The following is an 11,740-nucleotide window of genomic DNA, read 5'->3' as shown; positions in this document are numbered from 1 at the left end:
TGTAAAGCATCGTTGGCAGCTATGATTCATTTGCGACAGTGTGGTCATCCCTATCATGGCCCTATCAATTGCATTTGAGGATTACTGCCTTAGCCGTTGGAAGTTAGACTGTTACTCAGTGGCCTTGTGGTAGATATGGGATCATGTATTGCTTTTCGCTCTTATGGGTTGGCCTCTGTGGGCGTGGGATGCTATTTTGTCCTTTTATCAGACCGAACATGTTGACTCGAGCAGCACCTATAGAAGATGCCATAGGAGATGCAATGGCAGCCCCCGTTATTCGGCTTGGTGCACCGTAGGGGAGAGGGTGACGGCAAAGCCTTCGCGTGGCCATCCTTGTCAGTACATGGTTTCCATGGAAGCTAATTTGCCACCTTATCATTTATATACTTATTACGCATTCATGAGCTTCACTAACAGTACTCTAAGAGCTATACTTGGGATGTTGGAAAGATAACGGATAATCTACAGCATACGTCAAGATAATACCATGCAGCAAGGCTCTCTTTGCAATCAATCAACGTTGAAGGTTGGTTTTGATCATACCGTTTATCACGTGATTACAATAGTGTTCTCCATCAGGCGGTGAAAAAGGCAAGTTGGGCAGAGCAAAGGCTACTACAGTAACTTAATGATTGATCATGTTGGCAGTTGTGTTTCCACTTGCCGGAATTACATGATTTCAACAACATTGTGTGTTAGCTGCAGGATAGTAGTAGAGGCTTAGTCATACAACAATGAATTCAATGATGGCATCGATACACACACCACGACAACATTGATAGATAAGATGAGCACGCCATAACAACATCACTTGGATCGTGAGTTTTCATTTTTAATTTACGTACAATGAAGATCAGCCAAACGTTACATGATAGTGCGTTATCAGACATGCAAAGACAAGGATGTATGTTTAATCAAAGAGCATGGTTTAATAATGATTACGATATGTACTAGAATAAACAAGTAGCTGTTGGTTTCCTAAAGCCAAGGCTAAAGTACTCACAGGGATGAACAACGAGAAGGTCGCTACTCAACCATCCCCAACCTCTACCTGTAGGCACCAATTCCAGGTCGACGAGGCCGCTTGTACATGCCACTTTAAGGTGCCGGGACTTGACGCGCCAAAACCTCGTTTGGAAGAAACCCATGCTTGTGTCTTTGAGATAGAAAAGTGTAGCATGTTTTTGGTGAGCGAGAAACAAATAGGTAATAAGAATACTTATCTTCCCTCCTAGTTTCCTTCCAATGAATCCTTTGGCATTACCCAAACAAGAGCCACTTGTTGGTATCTTTGGATAGCGGTCTTTTATTAGTGCACCCTGGACACTGCTACCGGTCTGCGTTTCGTCCTCGGCCAAACGCCCATACAACACGCCGACACGTAGTGGGCAGCCAGTTTACGAGGAATGGCCAACATCCTCGCTACCTCCGTATCAAGATCTGCTGGGATTCATGGAAGCCTTGTGTGGAAACTGGGCTGGTGAGGGGGCAAAGCGTTTCCAATGCACACCATTAGGTCCTCCAAGTCGCTGCAAACAAGGCATGTGAGTATTACAAGTAACACAACGAAAAGATAGAAACAACTTACTTTGGCCAAAACATCGTGATAGTAGGAAAAGCACGCACGCCATGCGAATCGATCGATTGAGTTGAGAAGAAAAAGGTGGAGGTTGCCAAGGTGATCCGCAGCAATTTGTTTCTGGTCGCGACGCAGCTGAACTTAAAATTGAGGGGTCTCCATGGACACCCCCATACCTCATAATGGCTAAGGCGCCAGACTTTGATTTTCGCGGCTTGAGTCGGGAGCTTCCATACAATACCACTTGCCCCAAAGCCATAACGTGTTGTTCTTGTATGGCTATGATGAATATGGTTGTAGTAAAAGTATAGGGTATTCAGGAATAAAAGCATCGTTAATATACATCATCATCGTGTACTGCTGGTATTGTTGTTGATCCAGCATGATGTATGTGGCTCTCAAATAGCAATGCCCATCCAACGAATGCATCATGAATAAAGAGTGGTTTGATCTCTTCTTGAGCCAACGTGAATTCTACATTACCAATCAAACACATACACATACACTATCTGTTTTATTTCATTGTGCATGCCCCTCGTAACTTTCTAACCGGGCTGTGAAGGCATCAAGCATGGTCCGTGCGCATCACTTTTTATGCAGCTCGACACTCCACAGAATCCAAATGCGATATGGAGCCACCATTATTGCCATACACAAATCTTGACACACCTTCACTATTGGATGTTGTATACTTATTTACCTTCCTCAAGGCAATCATGATCACGATCCATTTGTGCAACAACCTGTCAAGGACGCTCGTGTGTAACTACCACGTGCCATTTCCAGCAATCGATATTACAGGGAAAGATGCATGATGGTGTCCTGTTGTTTTATTCAATCGCTTTCAATATCACCTTCCAGAAGGTCGGTTTGGAGTAAGCTTTCTATGAATGGCATGTCGGGTTTGGCGAGGGTAAATGATGATTGATAGGCGTATAATCCCACGTGATCCACAAAGAATGCAAGTTGTTGAACACTACTAATGCTACGCATGGTCAACATGGGTCTCTTGAGTTGGCCGGTGGAGGGAACAGATGACCCCGAAAATTCAATGGCGTCCATGCTAGTGTCTTCTTGGTTGGCAAGCTTTTCAGCAAACAGGTCTAATATGGGCATGGGTCCTTGGTCCTTCGTGCGCACCATCATGGGTTCGATCGTATCACGGATAAAAATCCATTGATATCTTAGAGATGATACCATTAGCCTTAAATCCATAACGTGCCAATCGTTCATATATACTTACACTTGAAAGGCATCCATTTCAAGGGCACATAGTAAATCCAAAAACTTGCAGCCAGCTAATGCGATTTGTGCTTCTTCAGGTCGATCATGTACACCATTTCCCAAGAAGGCATTAAACATCCGCATCTATACATCTTTGATCAATATCATGCTCCATATCGCTCAAACTCATTGCTTACCAATTCTGTAATCAACACGGGCCAGAAATTGAGCAAATGCTTTTGTGAAAAGCGCACCAACATAATCCTTAAGAAGAGATAGATTTCCACATGAACCATTTCACTGTGATCCAGCTTGAGCAACTCGACAAGTTTCTCTTGGATGACTGGTAGCTGGGGTACGTATTGATCCTGGTTGCCACAGAATATAACATATGCCAATCGCCTTAAATTCAATCCTCGGTTAAGCGTTTCTTGGTCCTTGTTGGTAAAGAAAGCGGTGGATGGAGATGTCGTGATACGTCCAACCAATTCGGTGAATCGTTCCTTCTCAAGTGTAAACACCGTCTGGATGATTGTCCTCCATTTCTTGGCTGTGGTTGCACTCATATAGAATAACCGGTTGTCAAGGAAAACGTCCCATACTTCCTTCCTCCACGTCTTATAAGTGAACGGCATGTGTGTCATTTCGCATATCTGGTCAAGGATAACGGCAATCTTGTTGAACCTTGATATAAAAAAGGATGAGTACCTTTGAATTTGTTGATTGTGGATGGATGACTTACGTGGTGCGTGTCCTTAAAGCTGGGCCGACAACGTAATAAACGAGGTTATTGAGTAAAGAGTTGATACGATCCTGATCACCAATGAGATGCCGTAAATTGGGTATCACCACCGTAGCAAGATAAGTATTGGTTTGTGCAATCATCACATCTTCCCGGGACTTCCAGCTAGCTTTCTTCTCCAATTCGGATACATTGCTGGCTGATAAGGTCCGTGTGATATCACTCATTGTGTCTGATAATGAAATCGTATCGGTAGGCGTCATTGCACCATCCTCCTCATCGTATACATTGGATCGACGTAACCATAAGCCTTGATCAAATGACCTTCCAGCGATAAGGATACAGTAGTCCACGCATCGTTGATATAAATCTTGTGCATCACGTTTAGCCTTTCGATCATCTGTGGTGGAAGAACGCATCACCCCATCGACCGCCACAGTAAGAAAGCGCATCAATCCAGGGAGGATGGTTTTGTATGTTTGTGCTTGTGATAAATAGTCCTTGGCAAATGAATGAACGATCGGCCATAGATGAGCCAGCGTATCCGTCTTCATCAGATTACTGCAATAGATTTCAGCAAATCGCAAGATGGATGTGTCGGTACTATAAATCCTTCTTTAGTATTGCATTGTATACGATAAAAAAAATAAAACTTACAGTTTGCCCATGCGTTGTATATGTCGTCGACGATGCACGTGCATGCCTGGAGTACGTTGCCGGATACCTTCAAGAAGGGTTGAAAGGATGTGTTGAGGAGAGCTGGTGGGTGTTGCAGCAAGCACTTGAATCGCAATCAGTTCATATTGATGGGGTGTGGCCTAAAGAAGCAGCATAATAAGTACATTTGTAAATGACAGCTCCTTCTATTACCGTACCTCATATTCAAGAGCAATGGGATTCTCCATGAAAAAGATCTCCGTGAAGCCTTCGGTAAAATCAATGCTGCAATACTTGTAGAGATGTTCAAAGATGTGTTCAAGCCGTGCCTTGACGTGATCCGCAGCATAGGCAAAGCTTTGCAATACAGCATCCTTTTTTGCATGGCCCAATGTATCTGCGGTCTCTTCATCCCACTCAGGTTGTCGAAACACACGCCATACGTCAAGAAGAATGTGAAGAATGATGGGCAAGTGATATAATGCTGTGTCACGAGATTTGATGGGTGAAGTATCACTATGAACAAGCTGTGCAAGGATCTTCAATGTCGAATTATCGGCAAGTCGAGGTACTGGCAATAGCGGCTCATTCGCTTTGTCGGGATACCAATCATCGTTTAGATGTCGCTCGGTCATACAAAACATGAGCGTCTTTTCCAATCCATTCAAAAACACGAGAATGTCTTGTTCAGGGCCACCCACAAGCGCGCCTTGTTCTTGGAGATAGGGACTCTTGGACCCATCTTGGTGAGGCACATAATCTTCAGCTGCTCGTAAATGGGATGATGGCTCACCATGCATCAGTATACGCACCGTAGTGTTGCATAATACAATTTGCTCGCATATAGCAATAAGAATGGGTATCACCATTTGACGAAAACCGCCACGCATGTGAGGTAGAGATGCGAGTACAAAATCCATCCAATGTTGTAGAATAGGTCGATTTGTCGAAAGCGTAAATGCATCAATGACACACTTTACGAACAAGGCCGATGAGGATGTTGCAAGATCGGTTGCCTCTGAAGCCTGTAAAGACCCTACGGGAATCGATGCTCGTGGAACTGTATCGGCTGCATATTGTGCCATAGAATCCCCTGTGCTGCTATCGATGGATGATTTGCGTTGACTAGGTCGCTCAATAAAGCTTGTCTTTTGTCCTAATGCCGCTGATGCTGTAATGGCCATAGTTGCATGAAGAAGGTGTAGCAACTTTTGTTGTAATTCGAGATCACATGTTGATATGCAGAAAAGCAACTTGTGGAGAACCGATTCTTGGATCAATCTCGTCAATTTCATATCGATCGTATCAAGCTTTGAAATGATCTGATAAAGGAACTCGGCAGCATGAAGTTGTATACTGCGTACTGGTTTCAGCATTGAATGGGTATACTTGTCGTTTGGCTCCGTCTCCAAATATCTAATTTGAGCGTTGTCAGCTTATTTTACCAATAACTTATCATCACGCATCAACCATACCTCAGTGATATCAAAACCAATAGTTCCAAGAATGAAAGGTTGGAAGCTTGTTGGGTCCCATCATCTGTTTTCTCGTTCTTAGTACCCCATTTCCTTTGTACGTAGCTTCATTACATACCATTTTCTTGTGATGATATGCCAAGACCTGCTTCAATCAATGATAGCATGGGTCCACTTGATCCAACAGTATGGTTCTTGCATGCTTTCAGGAAACCAATTGCACCAAAAGAGACGAGGGATACGAGATGCATAAAAAGGTAATCCACCGTGGCCATATCAAATGGTCGCATGTAAAGATAGTATGGGATCAAGACATCTCCGCTCTGATTATCCAACAATGTTTGGTGATCGTATGGCACGTGTTTGCTGCAAGACCTTCGGATGATTGCTTTGTCGAGTAGCATGACGATAAAGGGCTCCAATAGACGCACATAGCTTCTGAGATGACACCGAATCCAAGTTTCACCCACTCGACGATCGACAGGAGACGTGACATCATTCAAGAGATCAAGTATTAAAAACATGGGGCGTGAAAAGATGGTTGCTGTTTCAACACGGTCCTCAGAAAACTCCCAAATAATGCCGAATTTCTCATAGTTGGCGAATCGCTCGGTATCATCTTTGACGATCAGGTGGCCGGCAATGATGGTTTCAATTTGATGTGGTGGTGATACTTCGGTGAGAAGCCAAATAAGCTCGACCGTACGCATATGAAGTAAAGGTGCGACTGGCGAGAGAAAACCCCAAAGCTAAATAAAAAGCCAATGAGAAAAAAGACGTTTTTTCTTGAACATAGGGCAAATCCACATACATTATTCATGATACGCTTCGAAATGGTCTTATCATTGAGCTCATGACCTTTAAGAAATCGTGGTCGCTTGGTGAGCTGAGTAAGGGTTGATAAACCGGCATCGACGATTCCAAATTCTCTGCCTTCTTGACAACACATGAGTAGCGCTCTCATCAATTGCTCTTGGTCTTTGCTATCCCATGTGAAACGCTCATCGGTGTGTTTGGCGACAAAGGTAAGCGTTGAGCAAACACCATGCAAGATCTTCTCGAGCTGAGCATCGATATTCCTCAAACGTTTGCCATCCACTCCCACATCGACGCCTGTATCTTGATTATTCGGTGGCACAATGTAGCTGTCGACTAGATCAACGATGAACTGTGTCATGTGTTTGGTCAATTCTTGAACAAGTTGTGATCCACGAATCGGCTCGAATTGAGGACGGCTGCTGATGATTTGCTGTGTGGATGGCATCCCACCAGAAGTAGCCGGCCCAGTACTCGCCAAATCACCCGCATCTTCAGTTATCTCCAAATCACCATCCATTCGACTTCCATTTTGAGCAGCTATTGTCCCACTGCTACTTGCTCCTCGTCGATGTCCTCGTATGCAATAAAAGTCGCGTACATATTCAATCACATCCGATCCAGGCTGGAATTCCCGTTTCTTGTTGTCCGATACGGTTGATTCGGCAGCAGGTGGTAATCTCGATGGTCGACGATCCCAAAGTATATTTTCAGGAATGAGTTGGAGAATGACATGGATCAATTGTAGGCATTGATTGACCAATGGCAACATGTCAATGAATGTCGGACATCGGATTGAATCCTAAAGAGAAGCATAATGCATTCATTAGCCCTTGCCATCCCGATTGCTTCCTTGTATGTCAACCAATACCTGTAACTTTTGTGCCATTCCTGCAACCACCAAAGGTAAATGCATATGCTTAATCTCGTCATCGGTGAACTTGAATGACTTTAGCGTGAATTCCAACAGCTGCAGGTTCTCGAGATCATTCCCTCGTTTGCCTTTGGATTGACCATCTTTGCCGGGGAAGCTGTTGTCAAATAGTTCAAAGAGCTTGGTCCATATCAAGTAGGGTTCCACCATCTCCATCCACATGTTGGCCGTTTGCATGATCTAATTTCCCAATGTCAGCCCTTTGAACACACACACACCCAATTTTGTGGTCACTCACCTCACTACTTCGAGCATTTTGCCGTACGTTCTTCTGCAAACTGATCAGGGCATCCACAAAGATGTTTTGTACCACAGGTTGTCCAATCTCCCATTTGTCCAACAAAGAAATGAGGACTTTGTAAGGCCTTTGAGCTTCAACCACAAGCGCATCCTGATCCAATAGGCGATGTGCACTAGGGTCGGTCGAAGAAAACAACAATGCACGAATGGCTTGAGTGGCTGCCTTTTCACCAAATGTGCCGAAATAAATGATGTTGGCTTGTGAGTTTCCTTGATCACCGAGAAGCCATGCATACAACCGACGATTGAGGGACATGTCTTTGCGAAGAACAATCGAAAGTGCTGATTTCATCAAGATGACAAGGTCTTCATGAGGGATGACACTAATGGGTTGGTTTAATTTCGTGTTTGATCCATTTCAATATCCTCCTTACTTACCGATGCTTAAGGGTAAAGTTTTGAACGAGCAATTCCAACATTCCACGTTGTACAAGTAATTGGCTATCACCAAGCGTAGCTGCAAAGGCACGCACCATCAAGCTGATGTTTTCAGATCCTCCCAGCACCACAGCCACATCTACCAATCCACACGTGAATACCAAATGTAAGAAAGCCTTCCAATAAAGTTACCTTCAGCTCCTGTGATCTTGGGAAATCGCCTTAACAAGTAGTTCAAAGCAGGTGGCCTTAATCCCGGATTGCTCACCATGACCCGCCACATGCATCCATAGAAAAATGGCAGATCAATAGTTTCGGAGAGATGATCCATCAAGACTACGACCTCAATAGCGTGATACAATCCTTTCGTCAATAGCCGCTCCAATGCCCACGATCATCCCATCCTCATGTTCCTCACCTTATCAAAGAATTCACTCCCTTCCTCATCCAAAGCGGGTAGTAACGCAATGATAAATCCACGCATGGACGGCCGTAATCGCTTCTTTAGAGGGAAGTAGTACTTTTCAAAGATTGCCAACAATTGAGGCTAACAAACAAAGCTTGTTAATGCGAATACCTTCAATGGCATACATCCTCGGAAAAACAAATTTACCTTCACTTGCATTGCTGCATATTGTACAAATGGAAATAAGCCAAGAGACCAAATTGCCAAATCATCAGCCAGCTGATCAACCTATCTCTCTCGTCCTCATCAATGTTACTGTTGCCAACCTTCATGTATCCTTCCCATTGCTTACCCCTATTGTCTCCAAAATGTATGCATAAACATCGAGCGTCTTTTGATGAACACCTGCAGGAAATCCAGGATTGAGGCACTGCGCAAGTCGCTTGGCAACGGTATGCTTTCTTGGTATCACAGGGAACTGTGGATAAGCTTGGAATGACTATAGGACAACAAGCACTGCATAAGCGATACTGTGCGCGCGTTTTCGTTCCTGATACTAGACAACACGACATACCTTCAACAGACGACCAAGGAACGAGATGATATCCGCCCATTCGTTGACAGCGTCAAATGAATTCAGATTCTTCTCAATGAGCTGCACATACTTGCGGAATCTCGGGTCGCTTTGATAAGCTACAAGCCAAGGAAACGAGACCATCGCATCAATGCCAAGGCAATCCTCAACCGATCTAGCAACGTACCGTGATCCGTACTCGTTGTTTTCTCCAGCTTGGACAAATTGGACGTAATCGTGACGAAATATGGGAGTTGAAAGAGAGATGTAGGAGGAAGGCAGCGCCCTTGAGTGCTGTGTGTGTATCACGTAGCGGAATGAAAGTGGGAATTACCCAGCACAATGTCGTCTGCTTGGCTTAATGAGCTGTCCGTAGCCTGTTATGGAACGGTATTCCTTACATCCTATGTAGTAGATGATAGTGGCATCCACACAACCCCATACATTCAAATGACAGATGATAGACTTTCATAGCTTTACAACTATAGCTATCATATAGCAGCAACTCATATACATAATTGGCATGTAGATTCTTTTAATTTCCCAATAAAGCACAATATAGAACTTTATGCTCGCTTATGGCATATGATATAGGGCACTTAAATGGTTGCACACGCCACAGCATGTTCATTCAGTTCCCATGTAGTATTGCAAACTTGCCTACGGATCATCCTCCTCGAACAAGACTTGCTGCGTATTTTCACGTGCCCTCGACTACTACAAAGATGCCACCACCAAGGTAGGTTTTTTCATAATCTCTTTCTTTTGCCGTTTATGTGACCATCAAAGACTGTAACTTTCATAGAGAATCATATGCATGACCTTCATGACCAAAATAATTGGCATCAGGAGGAAAGTGTTCTTTCATCATTATCCCTATTGACGTTGATCATCTTTCCTCCATGTACTACCCTCCATGTGGAATAGGTAATTTGCTACAGCATTCAATTATACATTGCTGTGGTTGGAGCATAATAGGATATCCAACGGATGTCGAGGATGGATTGTGGTCGAGCTTTACAATATGCAGCGTGTGTGTAGACTCAAAGTCTTTCATGCAAATCCGAGATCACAGCATTTAAGAAAGACCATATCCACTTCAACAATGTTAAACTTACTGAGATTTTGGCAACAGAGCCTGTGTCTCAATGATAGAACGACAAAGGATACCTTTATTATGTATGGTTTTGATTGTTATCCATTTCTTATCCACACATCACGCTAGCTTTAGTGCTGTAAGATCTCTACACTTTATTGTTTACTACTTTAACAACCTTGGTACATAGAATCGTTTCTGGTATAGCCATGTATGATTTTTCACCAACTTACAGCCAACTTTTCATTTGGGTAGGTGCCTCAAAACTGCCAAGGGTACTTAGAGGTATCAATTTCCATCGTCTTATATACGCCTTTGGGGAAATCCGCGACGCATTCATGGCTTGATGCTGTAACAGTCATGAATCACCCTTTAATAAAAACGTCCTACGCCCGTATGGTGTCGATCTATCACTTACGTGTTGGCTCCCTCTGTGTAGGATCATGCGTGTATATAACAAGAGAGCATTGATTGGAGAGGCACTGCTCATTATTCTTATTGAACTTGCTGCAATCGACGTTTTTAGGCTTGACACAAGCACGATACCCCCCTAGTGTGGTTACTTTAAATAATCAACCTCTTGGATGAAAGGCGCTGCACAACTTACCAGAGGGCCTGCCTTCGGTGGTGTTGCCTACTACCATCTCAAAGGTGCAAGGCTTGTTACCGCACTTGTCCAACCGCTCCAAAGAGTACTCGCCACGACATGTGTTAGTGGACTGGGATTGAGCAGCGGCAAGCACCGTAAACATTCCAAAGAGGCTGGCAACTTTCATAATGATGATGAGAAAGAAAAAGCGCTGTAGAATCGCATTAATGATAACGCTTGTGTATTAAATACCGATGACGGGTGGGCGTATTGGATCTACATAATGCAGGGTGAAAAGGAGAAGATCATGCAGCGTCAACAAAGGGATAATGCTGCTGCCATCCACTACCAATTTACATAATCCAGCCTTCCACTTGACATGTGTGAACCCAAAATTTTCGATATCTATTGTATATACGTATACATAGGTCTCTTGTCCTTCACCATACAATATAGCTGAGGCTAAATACCAAGGAGATGATGTATGCTGGAGATCCATTTTCAGTCCAATTGCATGACATCCTGCGTGCATACTACGTCTCGACTAATCCTTCCCTTCAAGGGAATGTGCCCGTAACTATGGAAATGCAGCTTACCAATCGATGAGGATAATCAAAAGTTAAGGGATCGTTAACGTTAGCTTTTACTAGAGTCAAAATGTGATTCCAAGTGGTGTTTGTGTAAGAATCAAATACACTGGTGGTTTGTATAAGCCGACCTTTCAATGTTGTAGTGAGAGCTGCTGAAAAGTGACCATCCGACTATCAACCCTACTGTACACAATGGATCTTTGTCGTACATTGATTCACACGCTTGAAAGGAAGATGTAAAAGAAAAGCATGTCCTTGAATGCTATGTATGTGTGTATCACGTGGCTGAATTACTTAAACGATACCACCCTACTCTAGGAACACCTCCATCGTTTACATAAGCAATAAATTGGCTATAAAGATCACAACATGGTAGA

The 11,740-nt window shown here is 43.6% G+C and overlaps 1 protein-coding gene across 1 annotated transcript; it reads right to left on the bottom strand.

Moving 5' to 3' along the window:
- Positions 1-2,416: 2,416 nt before the first annotated feature.
- Positions 2,417-10,960, bottom strand: O0I10_012588 (uncharacterized protein; the record flags this gene model as incomplete). Its single annotated transcript, XM_058492480.1, has 22 exons — positions 2,417-2,765; positions 2,826-2,950; positions 3,004-3,490; positions 3,549-4,151; positions 4,206-4,366; positions 4,424-5,621; positions 5,681-5,744; positions 5,799-6,429; positions 6,492-7,298; positions 7,368-7,610; positions 7,669-8,053; positions 8,109-8,247; positions 8,301-8,451; positions 8,527-8,655; positions 8,722-8,802; positions 8,867-9,013; positions 9,089-9,374; positions 9,423-9,465; positions 9,533-9,570; positions 10,418-10,526; positions 10,603-10,734; positions 10,792-10,960. 22 exons carry the CDS (start codon positions 10,958-10,960, stop codon positions 2,417-2,419), a joined length of 6,477 nt encoding a protein of 2,158 aa, XP_058336762.1.
- Positions 10,961-11,740: the final 780 nt, after the last annotated feature.

This window comes from Lichtheimia ornata (assembly GCF_029851405.1).
Source record: "Lichtheimia ornata isolate CBS 291.66 chromosome Unknown scaffold00137, whole genome shotgun sequence".
Classification (NCBI taxonomy): domain Eukaryota; kingdom Fungi; phylum Mucoromycota; class Mucoromycetes; order Mucorales; family Lichtheimiaceae; genus Lichtheimia; species Lichtheimia ornata.
Note: the sequence above shows the minus strand (reverse complement) of the source record. Positions and strands in the feature narration are given on the sequence as shown.